Genomic DNA, 23,762 nt, shown 5'->3' on the forward strand with positions numbered 1-23,762 from the left:
ACACTAGCTTGGGCAACATAGTAACACGTCTCAAACAAATGGCAAAAGAACAGCAAACTTACTCTTCAATACTCTGATCGTAGACTGTCTTGATTCGTAAATGCCCGTCAGCATCTCTCTTTATGACATGATTTGTCTTAAGATGGACCTTATTTATGACCTAGAAGAATAGTTTGAAAACCCTTTTTAAAAGGCTGACAGGACATTTTTATTTAAGTAGAATTTAAATATAATAATGTGTGTTCCTTTAAGTACCCAACTGAGACCTAAGCAAAATTAATGAGCCAAATTTTAAGTGTAATACCCCTCCCAAAAGTCCCTAACCTTATAATCTGAACCCCAAATGTTTCCACGAAATGATCATCTGAGAGGTAAGTATTTTGCACTTGAGTGAGGTAAATCATTATAATTGCCAAAGAGTCTTAGGCTTTGTGAATTATTTGTAGTTTGTCATATAAATTTTAGTTTTGCAGCCAGGCCCAGTCGTGCACACCTGTAATCCCTGAATCATGTACCCCAGGCAGCCTGGAACTCACCCTGTCTCCTCTACCAGCCTCCACCTCCCAAGTGCTGGGATTACAGGGCTGGACCACCACACCTGGCTTCAAGTAGTACTCATTTAAAATACTTCCTCCAGCTGGGCACTCATTTAAAATACTTCCTCCAGTGGTGGTGCACGCCTTTAATCCCAGAATTTTTGGCTTTCTGAAACAGGGTTTCTCTGCGTAGCCTTGGCTGTCCTGAACTCTAGACCAGGCTGGCCTTGAACTCATGGTGATCCACCTGCATCTGCCTCCCGAGTCCTGGGATTAAAGGTGTGCACCATCACCACCTGGCCCAAAAATTCTAGTTTTGCAGACACCAAGTCTTTAGAAACTGATGAGGGAGGCTGAGCACGGTGGCTCACACTGCTAATCTCAGCGCTGAGGGCCTCTATCACTTCTAGGCCAGCCTGGCTGCCGAGTGAGTTTAACGCAAGCCTGGGCTGCAGAAGGAGTCCCAGTCTGGTTTTGTTTTGTTTTTTGTTTTTTTGTTTTAGTTTTTCAAGACAGGGAGACAGGGTTTCCCTGTGTAGCCTTGGCTGTCCTAGACTCACTTTGTAGACCAGGCTGGCTTTAAACTTAGAGCAATCCGCCTGCCTCTGCCTCCTGAGTGCTGGGATTAAAGGCGTGCACCACCACACCCGGCTAAGACCTAGTCTTAAAAAAACGAAAAGAAAATGATATGAGACTAAAAGTGTAAGAGAGAGCGAGAGAGAGCGAGAGCGAGAGAGAGAGAGAGAGAGAGAGAGAGAGAGAGAGAGAGAGAGTGTAGATAGGCAAACACCATCCATCTTGTTTTTTAAAACTGGGTCTCTCATGGGCTAGGAAGTTGTCAAGGAGGATAGGCTGCTTGGCTAGGGAGCCCCAGTAATCCTCCTGTCTCTGCTTCCATAAGGCTAGGATTTTTTAAAAAAAAGATTTATTTATTTTATTTTTTGCATATGAATGCTTTATCTGCAGAAGAGGGCACCAGATCTCATTATAGATGGTTGTGAGCCACCATGTGGTTGCTGGGAATTGAACTCAGGACCTTTAGAAGAGCAGGCAGTGCTCTTAAATCACTGAGCCATCTCTCCAGCCCAAGGCTAGGTTTTTAAGTGATACCTTCACCCTCTGTTTTGATTGATTTAGGTTTTTTTTCATCTTTGGTTGGTTGGTTTTTAAATTTTGGTTGTTGTTTTTGTTTTTTGTTGTTGTTTTGTTTTCAAGACAGGGTTGCTTGGTGTAATAGCCCTGGTTGTCCTGGACTTACTTTGTAGACCAGGCTGGCCTTGAACTCACAGAGATCCTCCTGCCTCTGCCTCCCGAGTGCTGGAACTAAAGGTGTGCACCATCACTACCTCCACAGGCTTTATTTATTTTTTTAACCTGGGTTCTAGGACAGCAAACTCAGGTCCTCATGCTTGTAAGGCAAGCACTTTACTAAATGACCTATGACCCCAGCCCTAATAGAACTTAAGTTTCTTTTAAAACAAGCAAACACTTCTTACAAGAGAGTGTTTCATTTATTTTTTTCAAGCTCATTTATATGAATTTTTTTTTCTTTTGAAAAATAAGAATTAGGCCGGGTGGTGGTGGCACACGCCTTTTAACCTAGCACTCAGGAGGCAGAGGCAGGCAGATCTCTGTAAGTTCGAGGCCAGCCTTGAAAAACCAAAAAAAAAAAAAAGAAGAAGAAGAAGAAGAAAAAAGAAAAAAGAATTAGAAAGGTATTGTTAGGATGACTAACTCCCCTACACACAAGGCAGAGTTTCCCTATGTGGTGGCCCTGGCTGATTTGGAACTCACTATATAGGCCAGTCTGGTCTCAAACTCACAGTGATCCACCTGCCTCAAAAGCTGATACTAAGGGCATATGCTGCCACCAATACCCGGCTCAGGATGACCAACTTACATAACTCATGAAGCACAGAAGAAACAAAACAAAACAAAAAACAAACAAACAAACAAACAAACAAACCCAAAACTGTTTTAGTGAAATTCATAGTAGGCTATGCAGTAACTCATTCTTATAACTCTAACAGTGAGTAATTCTGTCTATTATATTTTCTTACGCTTAATACTTCTGAATATTAACAAAATTGGATTACTTATTTTATAGGAAAATAGCTATACTGTACCCCATTAATCTGACAAGGCATAAGGAGCAGAGATTTCTCCAGTGTGTACTGTCCTCACTATTCCCCTGGCCTGACAGGCTAGCCTGCCTTCAGTCTTCCTCCTCACCCAGTCTAGGTGACAGTGTTCTGTTGCTTCTGTTTTGCTGTGATGTTGCTGTTATTTTACAGTACTGGAGACTAGCCAGCGTTGGGTCTTGCACTCTAGCACTGAACTGCATCCCCACGCTGCATTCATTAACTTAAGCATATTCTGGATAGCTTCAAATGTAAGGCCCTGTGGCAGGCGCTTGGATGCCAGGACGGAATCTACATTGCCTAGAGGTCCTGAAGGACAGTTAAGTGCAGCAATTGCTAATAAGCTGAAGCAAGGTCACAGATAGAAGGCTCGTGAGGCAGACTTAGAGGAAGAGAATAAGGAGAGGATGTGTCATGGGAATGGTGCTATTAGCGAAAAGTTAGGAGACACAGGGATGGGCTGGAGAGATGGCTCAGAGGCTAAGAGCATCAGCTGTTCTTCCAGAGGTCCTGAGTTCAAATCCCACCAACTACATGGTAGCTCACAACCATCTATAATGAGATCAGTGCTCTCTTCTGGCCTGCAGGCACACATGTAGGCAGAACACTGTATACATGATTTTAAAAAATCTTAGACACACACACACACACACACACACACGAGAGAGAGAGAGAGAGAGAGAGAGAGAGAGAGAGAGAGAGAGAGTTTCTCTAACATATATATACAATAGGCCACATACAGACTGCAGATCCCAGAACACAAAGCTTAGCACTAACATACAAAAGTGGACACATGAACTGCTGGCTTCTAGAAGTGGAATGGTAGCTTCATGTAGATACTATAGTAGCAAATTTGGAGGAAGCATTTTAAATGAGTCCTACTCGAAGCCAAATGTGGTGGTTCAGTCCTTTAACGCCAGCACTGGGGAGGTGGAGGCTGGCAGAGGATACAGGGAGAGTTCCAGGCTGCCTGGGCTACATAAGATCCCGACGCAGAAAACAATACTATTTGAAGGCACGAGAAGAGAAAAAGGCACAGCCTGTGAGACTGTGCTCTGGACATACAGGAACTGTACCTCTGATTTCTAAGGGTTCTTCCCCCCAAGGACACTTCCCATTCTGCTTTTGTGCCGGTGGCAGAACGCAGAGCTGCGCAGGTGTGAAGAGTAGAAGTGTTCACACCTCACAGCGGCACAAAGTTACGGGAGAAAGACAGCGAGGGGAAGCCCACAGTGTCCATTACCTACTGAGGCCCCAACAGTCATGGGAGCCAGCGGAAGATGTCACCTGTGCTAAGGGAACAGCACTGAGCAGAGAAGAAGTCTTCGGACTTGAACTGAAGTGTCTACTTTAATGCGGCTCTCATGTGCTCATGGGCTTAAAGGGGAATGAGCATATTATAAGAGCCCAGCAGATAGCAACAGAAAGAACCAAACAGAAGAGAATATGGCTTAAAAGAACACCTGCCACAATGAAAAGCTCACTGCAGACAGCAAGAGAAGAGCAGAGCCAGGAGTGCTGTCGCTGCACAGCTATAACCTCAGCGCTGTGGAAACTGAGGCAGGAGGATCTCTAATTCAAGGCCAGCCTGAGCTACACAGCAAGTTCAAGACCAGCCTGGACTACAGTCTGAGGGCTGGAGAGATGGCTCAGAGGTTAAGAGCACCGACTGCTCTTCCAAAGGTCTTGAGTTCAATTCCCTGTAATCACACGGAGGCTCACAACCATCTATAGTGAGATCTGCTTCCCTCTTCTGGTGTGCAGACAGAATACTGTAAGCATAATAAATAAATCTTTAAAAAATAAAAAAAGAAATAAAAAAAAGAAAGACGTTTGGAGACAATAAAAATATCAGAGAACATTTAGAGATGTTATCCAGTGCATCTTAGAAGCCAGCTTGGGCTTCATAGCAAGTTCAGGCTAGCCTGTGTTACAGAAAAAGATTCTGTTTCAATAAAACAAATAAAATAATCCAGCTAAAAGACAGTGTCGTGATAAAAGCTAAAGCCCTGCATGTAGTTACGTACATGGGTGTTTGAGAGATAGGAGCAGGCTTAGCATCCTCCAATTCATGGCTAGCCTGGGCTATACCAAATCCTGTCTCAAAACAAAACAAACAAAATCCCACAAAGCAAAAAGTGATAACACAACCACCTAACATTTTGGCTCATGTAATTAAACAACATACCTAAACCATTCTTGGAAATTACCACAAAATGAATAGGCTGAGTTTTCTGGGCTGAAATGACTTTCTAGGCAACGTTTTTTGTTGTTATTGTTTGTTGTTTCTCTGTGTAGCCCTGGCTGTCCTAGAACTCCTTAGGTAGACCAGTCTGGTCTCAAAGTCAGAGATTCAAGTGCCGGGGCTAAAGGCGTGCACCACCACTGCCGGGCTAGTAAAGCTTTCTTGTTACGGTCCCTAATGACTCACTGAACAGTAGTTAAGTGTAGGACCGCCTCTGAGTGGAGGACTCAGTATAACACAAATGTTATCTCAAGGCATCTTCCGCCTAATTTACACTGCAAGGCAGAAGTGAAAGCTAAGTAGTAGAACCTGGTTAAGTGCCAGAATACAGGGCAGATAAGGCGTTCAGGGAAAATGGAAAAAGCATTCTACCGGGGTGGTTTTGGTAAGCAGATCAGAGGTTGAGAGTTGAACTGTGAGCCGAAGAATTTACACTGGGAGAGAACGAGGAACAGACTTTGCAGGGCTAGGGGGATGGGATAAAGGCAGCAAAGTGATAAATAACTAGAAAATAAATGCTGGACTTTGTCTCCAGAGACCTCTGAGTAGCCCCCCAAAAGCTCTGGTTCTCCCATCAACTGCTTCCGAAGTCTCCAGATAAGCGGTTCCCGGTGTGGTACTTGGGTAAGCAGCATCAGTATCTAGGAATCTGGATTGTGGGGATCCGTGCCAGACCTCCTGAGTCAGAAAGTGGGGGAGTGCGGCAGCAATCTGTTTTAACAAGTGAGTCTGTTATTCATGCTCGCCCAAGTTTGTGGGGCTACTGGCTAAAGGGAATGGGAGGAGACAAGCCGCTCGGCGGGGAGCAGGGGCTGACAGCGGGTCGGGCGCTGGTTTCTCCTGCAGAGCACCTGCAGTGGGCCGCCCGGGACGCCCCACCCTCCGTGGTACTCCAGTCACTCGCTGGCCCCGCGCGCTCGCGCCCCGCTTCGCCCTACCTCGGTGTCAGAAGGGACGTGATGCCGACATGGAGGCGAAGTGCCCAGGGAGACGGGAGCGGCCGCGGCGCCGGCTGGGAGCCCGCCAAGCACGAGCAGGACGCCTCGCATCCACAGGCAGCCGCCCCAGCGGCCTCGCGGCCCAGGTCCGGGGCAGCCCGCTCCTCCTGCCCCAGCGGCCGCCATCTTCCGGCCGGCGTCGTTACCATGGAGCGCGACGCCTGCCCACCGCCGCCCGCCCTGGCCGCGGACAGGTGGCGGGCCGTCAGCCGCCTCGCCATTGGCCGGCATCACGCCGGGTCCGGCGGAGGACGAGGGCAGCGGCGACCGCGCGAGGCGCCGAGCTAGCCAATGAACGTCGCCAGGCAGCCCACGTGAACTGAGCTGTGGGAACCCGGGTCTGGCGGGGATTAGCGCTGAGCGGACGGGCGTGGGGGAGGCGTCTTGAGAAGCAGCTTGTCCTACTTCATTCACTAGCGTGGTACCAACAGCTCAGAGTAGTCCCGTGAGCCAGATCCTTTCAGCCCGTTCCAGCACCAAAGCTACCTATACAACAACCAGGATTATGGTTGGATAGATTCTAGCTACATGTTTAAAGTCTTAGCACAAAGCTCACTTGACATGCCAAGCACAAATCATTCCTTATCCGTCAAAGGAGGCGCAATCTTCCTCTACTTAATTGCACATTTCTTCCCAACCCCTCACACTATACAATCCAGTTACTGCCCATAGTGATGCTGCCTCAACCTTGTAAGCCTACTTACCTAGTCAATCACCAAACAGTGGAAAATCTTTGAAACCCTCATAATCAATTGCTTTTAAAACTAAAGTTTTTAGAAAACTAAGTTTTAGTGTTTCTGGAATCCACTCGAGTGGGTGGGGGTGGGGGGTCAAAACAGTACCTCACACCTCCTGTGACTTTCTATTCACCAAAACTTTAAAGGCTCCTTTCATGCCTTCATAAGGCTTTTGTCCTGAGACACCTAGCTTTTCCACTGTGTACTTTTCATGTAACACTATACATGCTTCATTTCTCTATTCCTGAGGTTGACGACATTTTAACTGAGCTGGGCTTTTAGGGGAGCTTACATTGGAGTAAGCCCAAGACTGGAACCTCCTACCCTTGAAACCTAGATTTTTCCAATCGAGGTCCACTAGGGATCTGGAGCTAACCTACATTTGTGATCTGATGGAGAACTCAGCTGACCCACAACCTCCAAGTTGTTTTTCTTTTGGTTTTTGTACACTACCTGCCACTACCTCCTGAGTGCTGAGATACAAGGTGTGTACCACCATGCCCAGCTCCAAGTTGTTATGCTCCCTCACTTTGGAGACAGCACTCCCTACTAGTCCACCAAGTACATATTTCTAAACGTGCAGAATGTCAGTTTCAGCTTTAACTAGTCAGTCGAGTTAACCTCCAGTATAGTCCTAGCACCATCATTTTAGTGGGAAGAGGACCCAAACGCTTCTCAGTTAATTGCCCTGTAGTAGACATTTACAGTCCAAAGACTGGTTATTAAAAGACTTGCTGGCAATCTATAAGATGCCCTCATAGTCCCAGGACATCCTCAAAACTATAAGTATTTTAGTGCCCTGCATACTCTCTTGTAAATATGTTATCAACTCTGAAACTACTTGTTAAAAAAAAAAAAAAAAAAAAGAAAGCCATTAAAATTTTTTTAGAGACTAAATTTCTGTGTTAGCCTTGACTGCCCTGGAGTGGCTTTGCATATCAAGCAGTCCTCAAACTCATGGTGACCTGTCTTGCCTCCCCACTTGCCATTTTCCAGGGCACCTGCCACCCCACCAAGGTAGAATACACATGTGGCAGTCTGACCCTTTCAGAACACATTACCTCCACTCACTCGATCCCAAATCAGCAGGCCTAGTTTATCTGAAAGGCAACAAACACCAAGAGAAGCACCATTCAAAAATTTCCCAACTCCCTGCACTGAGCTTCTTGGATTTGTACTGAACAAGTATGTACTATCTGCCACATGGCACCTCAGCTCATATACTCACAGCACCCAAACCCAGGGCATGCAATTCAGGTGCTCCACAGCATTCCAGGGGTAGAACGGAAATCACTCTGCTAAAACTCATTCACCCACCACTCTATGCTCCGGCATTAAAGTACATAAAAAATTTAGGGCCGTTATGAAAAAAATACAAGAGCACAAATCCACTTTTATTATTTACTTTTCATTAGTTTAAATCCGAGATGGGTACAGCATCTGGAGAAAAAGAGAAGCATTAAAAACATTAGGTGAATGATAAATATTCCATCACCCCGTTACTCACCCCCAAATGTTGCATTTGGCCTTAGGTAACATGCTTAGGCACTAAAACTCATTTTGTAAACATACATGTTCATCTATGTGTGGCACGTACATTTTCCTCAACCCAGATGCTTTTCACTGAGGTATGAAAGGTCTCTCACTAAATGAAACCAGAGCTCACTGTCCCATTAAACACCAGGGATCCTCCTGTTTCCCCAGGGCTAGGACTAGACACTGCTGTGCAAAAATTTATGTGGCTGCCAGGCAAAGAACTTAAACCTCACTCTTGTGCACAAGCATCTTACCAACTGAGCAATCTCCCCAGCTCCAAGAACCAGCATTTTTTTCCTGTTACTTAAGCTCAAGGCGTAATGAATGCTAACTGTAATCAGGCCACCAAGCTAAGCTATCAACCCTGCCCCCAAAACAACATTAAAAACCAATACTCCAGGGACAGTAAAAAGGCTCAGCGGGTAGGTACACTTTGGTTTCTTGCAACTGTCATAGTGGAAGAGCAAATTGTCCTTTGATCTGTATACACTGCCTACACAATTATACATAAATGTAAATTCACAGCCCTAAAATCCAGGTAGTAGAGTCAGGTATGATGGCACTGAGTCCAAAATTACCACCTAAAGAACAGTGACAGGGGTCTCATCGTCTTAAGCCCAAGACCTGGGCCTAAGTCCTGAGATCTAGCATGAGCATGCTTCCCACACACAAGCCTGACAGCACCGACATGTGTGACACGAGACAAGCTGGGAGCACTGGCCTGAAACCCACCTAGTTGGAAGGCTGAGGCAGGACTTAGTTCAAGGCCACAGCCTGGATAGCTCACTGGGAACCTGCCTCAAAATAAAGTAAAAAGGACCAGCCTTGCCTACATAACAAGTTCCAGGCCACCCAGGGTTACACAGTGAGACCTTGTCCCAAAGACACAAACAACAAAAACTCTGTCCAAGATATTTCTCCTCCTAGCCAGCTTTAACAAGATCTGAAACACAGATGTAATTCATTTGTGCACACACCTTCACCTTGCTTTATTCTGCCAAGAATCAGATTTTCTATTAACTGTTCTCTTAAGCAAGTCACCAATTCATAGCAGAACGTTTTACACTCACAAATCTCAGTAAGTTCATCTCTTAAATCTATTTTGCTGTTTGTACCTACCACACGGATTCTGTGTCCAATGGCCTTCGCAGGAAGGTTGCTTCGGAATTTGGCACGAACCATGCCACTGTTCCCATGGGCCCGAGTTACTTTTCCCCAGATCACTCTGGTTTTGTTTGGTTTGCCTCCAGGAGTCACTGTGTTGCTGGTTTTAAAGAATACAAGAGTGAGCTTCAAACACCAACCTAATCTGACCCAAATTCAGTTACTTTCTAGGACCCAATGGCTTCCACCGCTAGTTTCCACACAGAATCCCTTGAGGAACTGAAAAATATAAAATATTCATTCAAGAGTTCATATATATATAAAGTATTTTTTATAATATTATGACACAAGAACTTCCAGGTGTGGTGGCACTGTTGTCATTTCTGCAGGAGGATCTCTGTGAGGCCAGCTTGGTCTACATAGTGAGTTCTAGAACAGCCAAGTCTCCAACAACAGGCCAAATGAAAACAAAACATACTCATAGCCTAACAATGTACATAAAGCCTCTGTTCCATTCTCAGTAGGAAAAGAAAAGAGCGACAAGAGAGCAAAATAGTAACCATTTTAAGCTGGACTCAGTGGTGCATGCCTATGATCCCAGCAGAGGCAGGCACACTTCTGAGTTCAAGACCAGCCTGGTCCACAAATGGAGTCCAGGATAGCCATGGTTACACAGGGAAACCTTGTCTTGAAAAAACAACAACGCTGTGTGGTGGTGGTGCTCGCCTTTAGTCCCAGCACTTGGGAGGCAGAGGCAGGTGGATCCCCGAGTTCAAGGCCAGCTTGGTCTACAAAGTGAGTCCCGGACAGCCAAGGCTACATAGAGAAACCCTGTCTCTAAAAACTCATAAAACAAAAACAAAAAAGTTGCTTAACTAAACCTGTTCTAGGGATTACCATTTTAAGGAATAAGTAAACCAAGATATATCAACAGCTGTAATCTTTCTTTTTAACGGACCCAAGGCCTTTCTACAACTGTAATATTTGTAAGAGGTGACAGCACCTATATCCAGTGCCACCGACAAAAGGACCCTTCTCTAATTTCCTATTAAGTTCGTGGCCTCTAAGAAGAACAGCATTGATTTTTCACTAACACCTCTACAGTTCAGCAGGAAAATGAGAAAACGAAAAGTTAAAAGGCATCAAAACCCACACTTACTTTTTTGCTTTATACACGTAAGCACATCTCTTGCCTAAGTAGAATTCAGTTTCATCCCGGGCATAAACGCCTTCAATTTTAAGAAGAGCTGTGTGCTCTCTTTGGTTCCGGAGACCTCGTTTGTAGCCAGCAAAAGTGGCTTTGCACCACAGCCTGAGACACGTAAGACAGACATTATGAACAAACTATTACAACCGTTTCCCTTAGCAAACCACCAAGACCTGTAACTCCTACTCCAGCAAATACGTAGCTCCTCTCCCGCACTATCTTAAGCTTGGTTACACATCTATTTAACGTAAAGGAAAAAGAAAGACAGAAAAATGGAAGTAACAATATTGGAATTGCTTACCTTCCAGACATAGTCGCGTTTTAGAAGTCCTGTTCCCAGCAGGCCTGAAAAACAAACAAACAACTCAACTGAAAACCATGCAGCACGTTACGTTTCCTACCTGTCACCTCCATTTCGTAAACGTGTTGGATGGCTTTCAGTAGCACTTCAGGCAGGGGGCACGCTTACCTAAGCCGTGCCACATACAGAAGCAGAGCCTGGCAAAAAACACTCAGACTTCTGTGAATGGATGACAACTCAGGGCTAGGACACGCGGGCAAGAGCCGCGGTGGCAGGACCTTAGCGCCTAAGGAAGCCAGAGGCACACGCACACCTCTGTCACTGCACGGGACTCCGCAGTGTGCACAGGCGACACACGCAAGGTCCGCTTCCCGGGCCAGCAAGGCGGACCAAACGCACCCATCCATTCCCTCCTCCAGAGCCCGAGGAGCAACTTTTGACTAGCGCGAGCTTTCCCTCCTCCCCAGCCGGGGCTCAACACCATCAGTGTCCCATCTCCTCCATCCCGCCCTCCCTCTTCCTGGAATGCCCAGAAATCGCTGGCGGCCGGGCTCTCCGAGATGTAGGGCTGCCTCGGTGAGCGACCTAGATCAACCCACCCCAGAAATCGGACCCCGAAGATCGGAAGCAAAAGACTCCGCTCACCTCCACAGGCGCCAAGATGGCGGAAAGAGGAAGGAAGGGCCCGCCGCGCGGCCTTGTGGGATGCACGCCCCGCCCCCTTCCGCGCTTAGGCCGCTTGCACTCCGCCGGAAAGCAAAAGTCAGGGAGAGGCCCCGCTCAGCCAAGCCACGCTTCGAGTATTTTACCTTCTTCTCCTGTCCTTTCGTCTTTGTGAGCGGCATCACGTATTGTTTCGGGACAAACACAGGCAAAATTGTAGTCGACTAAGAAAGAGGCAGAGGCCCTAACCGGGGGGGGGGGGGGGGCGTGGGCCTGTCCGTTGCCATAGCTACGCCTTAGTTTGGGTCCTTCCTCCAACTTGGCTAGAAGGTGAAGAAAAAGTTGAGTGCTTTCTCGTCTTCCTACAACAGAGACTGGGATCCAACCAGAGGGGAAAGAAAAACCTAGAGCACGAAGGCAGAGGACCGCTACCTTCTCCTTGTTTGTTCTTTTTCCCTCTCTACACCTTTCTCTTTCTAGAGGCAAACAGGGCGTGGTGGCCCTTTTCCTGTTATTCTCAGTACCCATTCGGGAGGCTGAGGTAGGAGGATCACGTCACAGATTTGAGGCCAGGCTGAATTACATGTAGCAAGGCCTCCATTCTAACAGCAACAAACACCGCGTGGCGCTCGCCTGTGATCCCAGTATTCTGAATGTGCAAGCAGAATACAAGTTCAAAGGCCACCCTCTGCTCCAGCCATAGGGCGTGCCAGTCCGCCTGAGCTACGCGTCAAAACAGGGAGCGGGGAAGTGAGAGATAGATATATTCGTTCCTTTGCTTGACTTTGCGGGGGAGGATGAGTTTAATAGACTCAGATGTACATTTCCTAACTATTTTTGCATTAATTAGCTAGGACTGATGGATCTGTTCATTTATTCACTAATTTATTGAATGACCAAATGGTGTAGGCTTGGAGGGCCATGCAGTGAACAAACTAAAACTTATGCCCTCTTGCTCCCTACACTGGGGAACAAGGCAGACTCTTTTGCCTGTAATTCCTGCCCACGGAGGCCCCAAGAAAACCGAGACAAGAAGCAGATAAAACATGTGGCATGTTAGAAGGCGACAACTTCTTGATATCCCACATGTATGTGTGTGCTTTGTGGTCAGAAGATAGCCTCCGATTTCCTGGAGCTGAATTTTACATGCAGTGTTTGTTTGTTTGTTTTGTTTTAAGACAGGGACTAGGCTGGAGAGATGGTTAAGCACATACTTCCAGCCGGGCATGGTGGCGCACGCCTTTAATCCCAGCACTTGGGAGGCAGAGGCAGGCGGATCACTATGAGTTCGAGGCCAGTCTGGTCTACAAATCGAGCCTAGCCAAGGCTACACAGAGATACTCTGTCTGGGAAAAAAACAAAAAACAAAACCTACATACTGCTTTTGAGGAGGTCTTGGGGTCGATTTTCAGCATATACACCAGGCACTCACAACTACCTGTAACTTAAGTTCTAGGAAATTTTCTGGCCGCCTGTATGTACGTGGTGCACACAGAGACAAGCTGGTGCATACACATAAATATGGGCAGTGGCAGCACACACCTTTAGTCTCAGTTTTTGGGAGGCCGAGGCAGGTAGATCTCTGAGTTTAAGGCCAGCCTGGTCTACAGAGTGAGTTCCAGGACAGCCAAGGCTATACAAACTCTGGGAAAAAACAAAATATAAACATTAACATTAACGACAATGTATTTTTTTTTTTTTTGGTTTTTTGAGACAGGGTTTCTCTGTGTAGCCTTGACTGTCCTGGACTCACTTTGTAGACCAGGTTGGCCTCGAACTCACAGCAATCCGCCTGCCTCTGCCTCCCGAGTGCTGGGATTAAAGGCGTGCGCCACCACGCCCGGCCGACAATGTATTATTTAGGTTAGGCTGGCTTCAAATTCCTTATATTAAGCCAGGGATGGCCTTGAACACCTGATTGTACCCCCTCCACTTTCCCAGAATTGGGATTACAGACTTTTGCCACCATGCCCAGCTCTGAGGGGTGCTAACTTTTATTGTTATTGTTTTGTTTTTCAAGACAGGATCCCTCTGTGTAGCCCAGGCTTTGTAGGCCAAGCTGCCCTCAAGCAGAGATCCACCTACTTCTGTCTCCCTGAGTGCTGGGAGCACTTAATAAGCCTGCATCCCATGAGCCTACTCACCTAAAGAGAATGAGACAAGCTGGGCGTGGTGGCGCACACCTGTCACCCCAGCACTCGGGAGGCAGAGGCAGGTGGATCTCTGTGAGTTCAAGGCCAGTCTGGTCTACAAAGTGAGTGTAGGACAGCCAAGGCTAACACAGAGAGACCCTTTCTGGAAAAACAGAGAGAGAGAGAGAGAGAGAGAGAGAGAGAGAGAGAGAGAGAGAGAGAGAGAGAGAAACACATAAGAATAAAAGAAATAGAATTGAGCATCCCCCTGAACTAATACCAGTGTTTCTTTTCCATTTTAGATTACTTCATTCTACTCCAGAAGGCAACAAAACTACCTGAGGAAGAATGGAAGGGTATGTGTTCAAAATCCTGGTTTGTTTGTACATATACTGTTGCGTTATGCCGTCTGTTAAATGCTGTGGATTATTTTTCTGTAGCTATGTAACAAACTGCCCCCACATCTAATGGCCTAAGAGATAAGCATCTGTCATTTCAGATTGGGTGTTGGGGAGCAGCTTGGCGAATGGTTCTGGTTTGGGGTCGGACAAGAAGCAGTGTCAGGGAAGAGATAAAAAGCTTTGTGTTGCCTCCTACTTGGGGGGGAGGGCCCCATTGTGGGGGGTAGGGGGGGGTGGGGCCTGGCAGCAGGGGCAGAAGGGACTGGCCATGTGGCATCCACAGCCAGGAAGCAGAGAGAGAGAGAGAGAGAGAGAGAGAGAGAGAGAGAGACAGAATTTTGCTGAGACAGAGTTTCTCTGTGTAACAAGCTTGGCTGTCCTGGACTCATTCTGTAGACCAGGCTGGCCTTGAACTCACAGAGATCATCTGCCTCTGCCTCCCAAGTACTGGGATTAAAGGTGTGCGCCACCACGCCTGGCTACAGCTCTCCCTTTTATTCAGTCCATGTAAGGTAACCTCCCTAGGAAGTCCTTCACAGCCATGGCCGCAGGTTTATCTCCTAGGTGATTCTAGGTCCAATCAAGTTGGCAATATTGACCAGAAGGTTGAAGTTGGCCCCTGGGTAGCTTAAGTACCTCATGGCAGTTGAGGGTCTTCCCTCGGAGTGAGCGTTTCAGTGAGATGGGAGCTGTGATGCTATTTCCCACCTAGCTCTGGAAATCACACTCCCCAGATCCTTGTAGCTTCCCCACTTAGTGTAGGGGAAAACCACACAAGGTCACAAAGACCAGAGTTATTTGGGCCACCTTGTGTGCTGGCTACCATAGCCTGTCTTTCAGTAATCTCAAGGCACTTATGATTAGCATCTAAATATGGTGCTTTCAAATCAAGGTAACTGTGGCTCAAATTCAAAATGCATTAGCATAGCCAAACAACATAGGTGCATGGTTTTACCTGCCAGTGCATTGTCCTTGGCTGGTGCTCCTGGAGGGGCTTTGGTGAATACCCCCCCCCCAAACGCCTGCCTTTGTCTTTTATAGGGGTAATGTCATATGACAGGGGGAGATTCACAGGACTCGGTCTAAATGCTACCTGTGGTTTGGAGGGTAAGAAATATTTCCACGTTAGCCCCTGACAGCCTTTCTTTCCTCTCGGCTTTAGGGACCAGCTGGAAGCCTTGGACTCTCCTTCAGAGGATTTGCCTGTTGAGGTCACCGTAGAGGTGACAGGAGAACCGCCTGGTGCTTGGGAGGAAGAACTAGATAGTGAAGAAGAGGAAGAGACGCCCCCGGAAGTCATAAAGTCACTGTCCCTTTTAGACGTGCTGAGGGTCTCCACAATTATGGAGGACATCCTTGACCAGCTCTCTATCCTAGGCTACATCATTCCCGTTCAGTTTGAGAGAAGGCAGAGCATGAGCCAGGTGAGGGTGTGTGCGTGCGCGTGCACGCTCGCGCCCGCTTTCCTCCCTTTTGAGCTTGCCATTCTTTGTACTACTTGGGTCATCACACTCAGCTTGGAAAGCAGCACCGTTACAGCAGGTCAAAGGCCGTATCACAGTTATTAGAGATCTGGATCCGAAAAGGAAAAAGTGGCATACAGCTCAGGGTGCCCCAGGAAGCACCATGTACTTTTGCAGTATGTTAGCACTGGTCCAAAAGGCTCCAAACTAAGTCTGTGTAAATACAGCATAGACAGCCTTCAGTGTACACAGATTCTGCATCTCTGGATTCAACCAACCTCTGGTAAAAAAAATATCTAGAAAAAGTTTGGCCTTTATTAAATACGTTAGACCTTTCCCTAAACAAAACATTTCAATATAACATGATTGTGCATTGTGTTTACCATCATGAGCAATCTAGAGCCTATTTAAAATGTAGGGAGCATTTGCATAGATTGCATACCAACATTGCACCAGCTTTTTAAAGGGGCTTGAGTATCCAGAGGTGCCCTGGAAGGGATCACCTCTGTGCATATACTGAGATGGTATGCTAAGTTTTCTCTGCTAACAGCCAACTGGACACTATGGAAAGGACATTCATCTGGACCCCATCAACACTGCTTTGGTAAAAAATAACTTTGTTGTGTTGTAACTCTATAGCCCCTCCATTGAAACCTACTTTGGTTCCTAGCATAACTGTGGCTCCTATGGTAACTTGAGCTTTCGTTCTTAGCATATCAGAAGCCATTTTACTCCTGAGTCTCCATTTTGATCATAAGGTGGAATTAAGTTCAAGTTCTCAGGCCCTGCCTGCCTGAAACCAGCAAGGTTCAATGCTTGCTGCTTAGAATAAAACAATAGGCTGGGCGTGGTGGTGCATGCCTTTCATTTAATCCCAGCACTCGGGAGGCAGAGGCAGGCAGATCACTGTGAGTTCAAGGCCAGCCTGGTCTACAAAGTGAGTCTAGGACAGCTAAGGCTACACAGAGAGACCCTGTCTTGAAAAACAAAACAAAAAAGAACAAAACAATAGATGATAAATGCATATTCTACTTGGGTTAAAGATAAATGTATGTTCTATTAGAGTTAAGACCACAACATCCTGATATGTTCCTTACTGGCAGAGAGCTGGAAAGCCCCCAAGAGCTCTCCTACCCTAAATTTCAGCCAATCATCTTAAAATGTTTTGTCTAGCTACCTGGACATTGTGCTCAGGACAAAATCGATTCTTCTTGTGCTTAGCTAATCAAAATGATGTAATACTGCCCTCCCCTTCCTTCCCACCTGGTTACCTGGTTGTTAACCTGGTTATAGTTTTTCTTATAAAAAGCCTGCTTTAGAAACAGGTCAGTGTCTAGTCGGGCATGGTGGCGCATGCCTTTAATCCCAGCACTCAGGATGTAGAGGCAGGCAGATTGCTGTGAGTTCGAGGCTAGCCTGGTCTACAAAGTGAGTCCAGGACAGCCAAGGGTACACAGAGAAACCCTGTCTCGAAAAACAAAAACAAAAAAGAAACAGGCCAGTGTTGTAGTCTGGTGCTCAAGCCCAGGTTATGTCCCTGACCAGTCAGTTTTTGTTCAGGGTTCAAATAAACTTCCATCAGTCTGTATCTGCTGTTCCAGCGGTGTGGCTATTCTTGAACCCATAACAGTTGTTGCTGTTAAATACGTTGTAGCCTGCTTTTGTAAATCTTTGGGCTCATTACCGTGTCAGCAATTATATTTTCAACGATGAATCGGATTTCTGGACACCACTGAGCTCATGTCTATAATCTTAGCACTGGGGGTGCAGAGACATGAATATCGCAGTGAGTTTGAGGGTAGCCTGCTCTGCACAGAAAGTTCTAGATCAGGCTGGTGAGATGGCTCAGTGAATAAAAGGTGCATGCTACAAAGCTTAATGGCCTGAGATTGATCCCTGGGACCCATAGTTGGAAGAAAGAACTTATTTCCATAAATTGTTCCCTGATTTCCATACGCACTGTGGTCACATGTCCACCCCACTTCAAAAAAACTGTTAAATATATATTTTTAAAAGATTTAATATTTTTATATGGGTATGGGTATTTTGCCTGAATGTATGGATGTGTACCGCATATGTGCCCACAGACGCTGGAGGAGGGTTACTGATCCTTTGGAACAGGAGTTGCAGGTGCTAGTAAGATGCAGTGTGGGAGTTGAGAGCTGAAGCTGGGTCCTCTCCTAGAACAGCAAGTGCTCTACCTTCTGAGCCAGCTCTTCAGTCCCATAAATGTAATTAAAAAAAATAGTGGCACACACCTTTTATCCCAGCACTCGAGGAGGCAGAGACAAGTGGACCTCTGTGAGTTCAAGACCAGCCTGGTCTACAAAGGGGTTCCAGGACAGCCAAGGCTGTTACACAGAGAAACCCTGTCTGGAAAAACAAACAAACAAACAAACAAACAAACAAACAAACTTTAGAAAAAGAGTAGTTTGTCATAAAATTTCAAGAAAGACAGAATGAAAAAAAATTTTTTTGTTGTTTCTTTTCCAGACAGGGTTTCTGTCCTGGACTCACTTTGTAGACCAAGCTGGTTTCGAACTCACAGCGATCTGCCTGCCTCTGCATCCCTGAGTGCTGAGAGTAAAGGTGTGCGCCGCCACGCCCGGCCAGAATGAAAACGAACTGATAATCAGTGTTCAGTGAGGTCGTGACATAATGAAGCCTCTGCAGTCTCATTCTGGCTTATGATAGTGATCATTCACCTGCAAAATTGCCTGGCACAGCAGGAGCCTTCCTCCTTAAATTCCTTAAAACAATTCATTTTTATTTTGAATTATTTGTGTGTGTGTGTGTGTGTGTGTGTTTGTGTGTGTGTGTGTGTGTGTGTGTGTGTGCGCGCGTGCATTTGTGTCCAGCTGCATGGATTCTCTCATAGGTGAGATCTGAACTTATATACACATCAACACTCACACAGGACATGAAAGCAGGAGGGAATGTCTTGAGGGAGAAGGGAGTCTGAGGCCTGGGGATAGAGATTAAGAGCGGGAGAGAAATTAAGATGCCACATTTTCTCTTACATTCCCATGTCCCCTCCTTGTACAATTTCTACAATATTAACTGTTTATTTTGCCAGTGGGAAAGTGGAGGCACAGAAATTTTAAATAATTACCCAAGGTCAATATGGTTAGTAAGAAATAGAGCCAGGATTCAGACATAGAAGCTGTCTTTATGGCCCAAGTGTGCAATCACCATCAGTAGCACAGGCATTAACCACAGGTTAAATAAGAGTTGTCAGTTAGAACACACATGCTGTCTTTTAGTTTCTTGGTACTTGAATTTATTTATTTTTTTATTTTTTTTTTCGAGACAGAGTCTCTCTGTGTAGCCTTGGCTGTCCTGGACTCACTTTGTAGACCAGGCTGGCCTCGAACTCACAGCGATCCGCCTGCCTCTGCCTCCCGAGTGCTGGGATTAAAGGCGTGCGCCACCACGCCCGGCGGTACTTGAATTTAAGTCTGAAAATGATTTTGGGTTTTCCTATATGATCCTTAAGATCCAAACTGCATCACTAAATCTGATATCAACTTCATTTTTTTGTACAAATTCTCCTTTTACTTTGCATAGTTGTTTGTTTTGTTGTTTGTCTCACAGTGTTGTCCGGGCTAGAATGGACTGGAGTTCTCTCATCACCCGATGCAGCCTCCCTAGTACCCGACAGCACAGGTGCTGGCCACCATGTGGCCTGTGTATTTCATAGGAACATTTGAGTTTCTGATGTGTCCTAGGCATTATGCTAAACAATGAGGCTATAGAGATGACCATGTTTATTAACAGTATCCAACCTTATTCTGGAGAGAATTTGAGATGAAAGAAAATTAAGAAGTGGTGATTAAACCGGGCGTGGTGGCGCACGCCTGTAATCCCAGCACTCAGGGAGGCAGAGGCAGGTGGATCACTGTGAGTTCGAGGCCAGCCTGGTCTACAAAGTGAGTCCAGGACAGCCAAGGCTACACAGAGAAACGCTGTCCCCCACAAAAACAACAACAAAAAGTGGGAATTAGGTCTGAGTCTGACATGCCGATGCACAAGGCCCCATGTTCCTTTCCTAGTACAGGAAGAAAAAAGTGAAAAAGAAAAAGAAAGAATGGAGGGAGAAATAAAAGCAAGTAAGAATTTGAAGTGAAGCCAGGCAGTGGTTGTGCACACCTTTAATCTCAGCACTTGGGAGGTAGAGGAGGCAGATCTCTGATTTTGAGGCCAGCCTGGTCTACAGATTGAGTTCCAGGACAGACAGGACTACAAAGAAAGAGAGAAACAAACAAAACAAGTCTGTCTCAAAAAACAAAAAAAAAACAAAAAAAACAAAAAAAAAACCCAAATGAACAAACAAAAACTAAAAGAGAAGAAGGAGGAAGAGGAGGAGGAAGAGAAGTAGAAATTGGCGTGAACTGATGTCTGTCCCTAAGACAGTCTTTGCTCTCATAGAACCCATGACCTCATGTTGATATTTTGTTTTTGTTTTTTTGAGACAGGGTTTTTCTGTGTAGCCTTGGCTGCCCTAGACTCGATTTGTGGATCAGGCTGGCTTGGAACTCACAGCAATCCACCTGCCTCTGCTTCCCAAGTGCTGGCATTAAAGGCCTGTGCCACCATGCCCGGCTACGCAACTTTTTTTTAAAGTTTCTTTTGAAGTTGTGTGTGTGTGTGTGTGTGTGTGAACATTTTGCCTGTGTGTATGTCTGTGCATCGTGTGTGTGCATGCTTTGTACAGAAGTTGGAAGAGGGTGGTAGATCCTTTGGGACTAGAGTCACAGATGGTTGCGAGCCACCACACAGGTGCTGGCAATCAAACCCAGGTTCTGTGCAAGAACAGCAAGTGCTCTCAACCACTGAGCCATCTGTCCAGCCTCTAAAACAGTATCTTCAACATCGTTTGTTTTTAGAAAAGCAGCCATGAAGGAACATCTATGATGTCAAGTACAAGGAAACTGTCGGCTTCTTTAGTAACTAGAGAAAGATCCATGGTGTCAGAGGGCAAACAAAGAGGCCAGGAGTTTACCTTTAAAAAACCAACAAGACAGGCCATAATGACGCTGGAGACGCTGAGGAAGATTCAGAACGACAGGTGAGCAGGGAGAGCAGGTGTGGGGAGGTGCTGGTGGCAGAGAGTAGGGGTGAAGGGACTGTGGCTCTGCGGCTTTGCGCTGTGTTCAGTGAGGAGATTAACAGGGTTAGCTGAAGGTCCCCTAGAGGTGGGGCGGTGCAGCAGGAAACATGGCAGCTAAGTTAAAGAGCCTTTGTTTTTTCTGTCTCTGTCTGTCTGTCTGTCTGTCTGTCTGTCTGTCTCTCTCTCTCTCTCTCTCTCTCTCTCTCTCTCTCTGTGGTTTTTTGAGACAGGGTTTCGCTTTCCTGAGACTGGTTTCTTCTGGCTGTCCTAGAACTCACTCTGTAGTCCAGGAACTAAGAGATCCACCTACCGCTGCCTCACCTAGTGCTGGGAGTCCAGTGGTGCGCCACCACAGCCAGCTGAGCGATTGAATCTTTTTGTGTGAACTATTGTTAATAAGTGTAAAATGGTAAATATAACTTTCCTATTCTGTATCAAAACAATAAATAGTAAGTAAAAAAAAAATTACTTTTAGATTTAGCCTGGCGGTGGTGACACACACCTTTAATCCCAGCACTTGGGAGGCAGAGGCAGGCGGATCTCTGAGTCCCAGGTCAGCCTGGTCTACAAAAGTGAGGCCAGCACAGCCAGGGATGTTACACAGAGAAACCCTGTCTTGAAAAAACAAAAAACCAAAAAAAATTTTGTTTTAGATTTGATTTTTTTTGTGTGTATTAGATGTTATGTGTTATACCTACATATATATGTGTGGACCATATGTGTGCCTCATGGTCAGACAGTTGTGAGCTGCCATATGGATGCTGGGAACCAAACCTAGTTTTCTACAAAAGCAGCCAGTGCTCCCTGATCTATCTCTCCAGGCCCTTCCTGGTTCTCTCTTCCTCCTCCTCTTCCTCCTCTTCCTCCTCCTCCTTCTCCTCCTCTTGCCTCCTGAGTGCTGGGATTAAAGGTGTGTGTTCAGGGTTTTCTTAATTAGAGAGAGAGAGAGAGAGAGAGAGAGAGAGAGAGAGAGAGACAGACAGACAGACAGACAGACAGACAGACAGACAGACAGAAGAAAGGGGAAAACCCTTAATGATTAAAAAATTTCAAAATTATGGCATACTAATTTTTAAAGATCTATTTATTTATTATTATTATATATATATATATATATACAGTGCTCTGCCTGCATGTACACCTTCAGGCCAGAAGAGGGCATCAGATCACATTATAGATGGTTGTGAGGCACCATGTGGTTGCTGGGAACTGAATTTAGGACCTCTGGAAGATCAATCAATGCTCTTTTTTTTTTCCTTTCTTTTTTGAGACAGGGTTTCTCTGTGTACCCTTGGCTGGTCACTTTGTAGACCAGGCTGGCCTCGAATTCACAGCAATCTGCCTGCCTCTACCTCCTGAGTGCTGGGATTAAAGGCGTGCGCCACCACTGCCAGGCTAGTCAGTGCTCTTAACACCGAGCCATCCCTCTAGCCTTGCCATATACTTCTTAAATACAGAAGTATATAATGAAATGATAATTCTGTGTGGAACTGACAAATAGATGCTTCTTTTTCTTCTATGTCTCTCTGTCTCTGTCTCTCTCTGTCTTGCCTCTCTCTCTCTCTCTCTCTCTCTCTCTCTCTCTCTCTCTCTCTCTCTCCCTCCCTCCCTCCCTCCCTCCCTACCTCCCTCTTAAACTAAAGTCTCATGTAGCCCACGCTGGGCTCAGCCTTACCACATAGCTGAGGCCGACCTTGAACTACACATCCTCTTACTTGTACCTTAGAAGTGCTAGGATACAGGTGTGCATCTGCAACTCACCATACTTGTTTTTGAGGTGTTTTTGTTTTTTCGAGACAGGGTCTCTCTGTGTAGCCTTGGCTGTCCTGGACTCGCTTTGTAGACCAGGCTGGCCTCAAACTCACAGGGATCCACCTGACTCTGCCTCCCCAGTGCTGGGATTAAAGGTGTGCGCCACCATGCCTGGCTATTTTTGAGGTTTTTAAAAAAATTATTTTATTAGTAATTATTAATTTTACATAAGGAGTTTCATTATGACTTTTTTTTTTCTTTTTTGGTTGTTTGAGACAAGGTTTCCCTCTGTAGCCTTTGCTGTCTTGGACTCACTTTGTAGATCAGGCTGTTCTCGAACTCAAAGAGATCCATCTGCCTCTGCCTTGTGAGTGCTGGGATTACAAGGGTACCACTGTGCCTGGCTTCATTATGGCATTCTCATAGGTGTATATAAAATGTATTTTGATCACATTCATCGCATCTCTTGCCTCCCTCCCCTGCCTCTCCCCTGCTTCTCCCCTGCCTCCTCTGCCCACTGCTAGTCCCACGGGGTGAGAAGACCATGAGCACAGTGTTTGAGCCAAGTTTGAAGCAAGCTTTATTAAATACTGGCCAGGACGATGGACACTGGCCAGGCCTGTACCTGGCACTCTGAGAGTGATATTTAATTATATTAGTCAGGTGTTTATAAAGGCAGAGTCCGTGGAGCATGCTGGAGCACGCCTTTAATTCCAGCACTCCAGAGGCAGAGGCAGGTGGATCTCTGTGAGTTCGAGGCCAACCTGGTCTACAGAGGGAGTTCCAGGATAGCCCGGGCTACACAGAGAAATCTTATCTCAAAAACCCAAAAAAGGAAACTCCACAAGGCTATGTACTTTCTGCTTTTGTCCAATCAGGAGCAAGCATACATCCTGGTGTGCTTCCTGCCTATGTAGTTCCAACCTACATGTGATCAAGCACATCCTATGCATTTGGGGCAACCAACCTAGTTTACAGAAGTGAAAACACACATGTGGGGCTGGAGAGATGGCTCAGTGGTTAAGAGCACTGACTGCTCTTCCAGAGGTCCTGAGTTCAATTCCCAGCAACCACATGGTGGCTCACAGCCACCTATAATGTGATCTGATGCCCTCTTCTGGCCTGCAAGTGTACATGCAGGCAGAACACTGTAGCAGAGGCAGGCAAATCACTGTGGGTTCAAGGTCAGCCTGATCTACAAAGCTAGTCTAGGACAGCTAAGGCTACACAGAGAAACCTGTCTCAAAACAACAACAACAACAAAAAAGTCTTTAATGTCTGCAAAGAAAAAAGCAAAAACAAACAAAACAAAACACACACACACACACACACACACACACACACAGACACACACACACATGATTTGTTATCTTTCCTGAACAGCCCGCTCCCCCACCTGCAGTCCAGGAAGTTATCTGTCCTTGGCAAGTGGGGCC

General features: G+C 46.1%; 3 protein-coding genes across 13 annotated transcripts in view; 1 reads left to right on the top strand and 2 right to left on the bottom strand.

Moving 5' to 3' along the window:
- LMLN (leishmanolysin like peptidase) overlaps positions 1–6,164 on the bottom strand; it is a 53,259-nt gene extending 47,095 nt beyond the window's left edge. The window contains exons 1-2 of the mRNA XM_084802148.1: positions 5,861–6,164; positions 63–160 (exon numbers count right to left, since the gene is read on the bottom strand). Coding sequence (XP_084658274.1) covers positions 63–160; positions 5,861–6,151 — 389 coding nt within the window. The 5' untranslated portion in view covers positions 6,152–6,164. The remainder of the gene's footprint in view (positions 1–62; positions 161–5,860) is intronic.
- Positions 6,165–8,030: 1,866 nt separating this feature from the next.
- Positions 8,031–11,513, bottom strand: RPL35A (ribosomal protein L35a). Of its 3 annotated transcripts, none has more exons than XM_084802193.1 (5): positions 11,451–11,513; positions 10,806–10,849; positions 10,457–10,609; positions 9,313–9,457; positions 8,031–8,097 (listed from the first exon to the last, which is right to left on the bottom strand). In XM_084802193.1, exons 2-5 carry the CDS (start codon positions 10,814–10,816, stop codon positions 8,074–8,076), a joined length of 333 nt encoding a protein of 110 aa, XP_084658319.1. In that variant the 5' UTR covers positions 10,817–10,849; positions 11,451–11,513; the 3' UTR covers positions 8,031–8,073. The 3 variants fall into 3 exon arrangements, with proteins under 3 accessions (XP_084658319.1, XP_084658320.1, XP_084658321.1); XM_084802194.1 differs by having other exon boundaries at positions 11,405–11,473; XM_084802195.1 differs by lacking the exon at positions 11,451–11,513 and adding an exon at positions 10,974–11,317.
- A 12-nt stretch (positions 11,514–11,525) lies between these two features.
- The window catches only part of DRC9 (dynein regulatory complex subunit 9), a 32,813-nt gene continuing 20,576 nt past the window's right edge, over positions 11,526–23,762 (top strand). Inside the window, exons 1-5 of one of the 9 annotated variants that reach the window (XM_084802157.1) lie at positions 11,526–11,639; positions 11,840–12,218; positions 13,903–13,956; positions 15,164–15,425; positions 20,351–20,532. In XM_084802157.1, the coding sequence (XP_084658283.1) occupies positions 13,949–13,956; positions 15,164–15,425; positions 20,351–20,532 (452 nt within the window). In that variant the 5' untranslated portion in view covers positions 11,526–11,639; positions 11,840–12,218; positions 13,903–13,948. Of the gene's footprint in view, positions 11,640–11,684; positions 11,704–11,750; positions 12,219–13,902; positions 13,957–15,163; positions 15,426–20,350; positions 20,533–23,762 lie in introns of those variants that run through there. The other 8 variants (XM_084802159.1, XM_084802162.1, XM_084802163.1 and 5 more) reach the window with 8 other exon arrangements.

This window comes from Acomys minous (genome assembly GCF_964271855.1).
Source record: "Acomys minous genome assembly, chromosome: 11".
In the NCBI taxonomy this organism is placed as follows: domain Eukaryota; kingdom Metazoa; phylum Chordata; class Mammalia; order Rodentia; family Muridae; genus Acomys; species Acomys minous.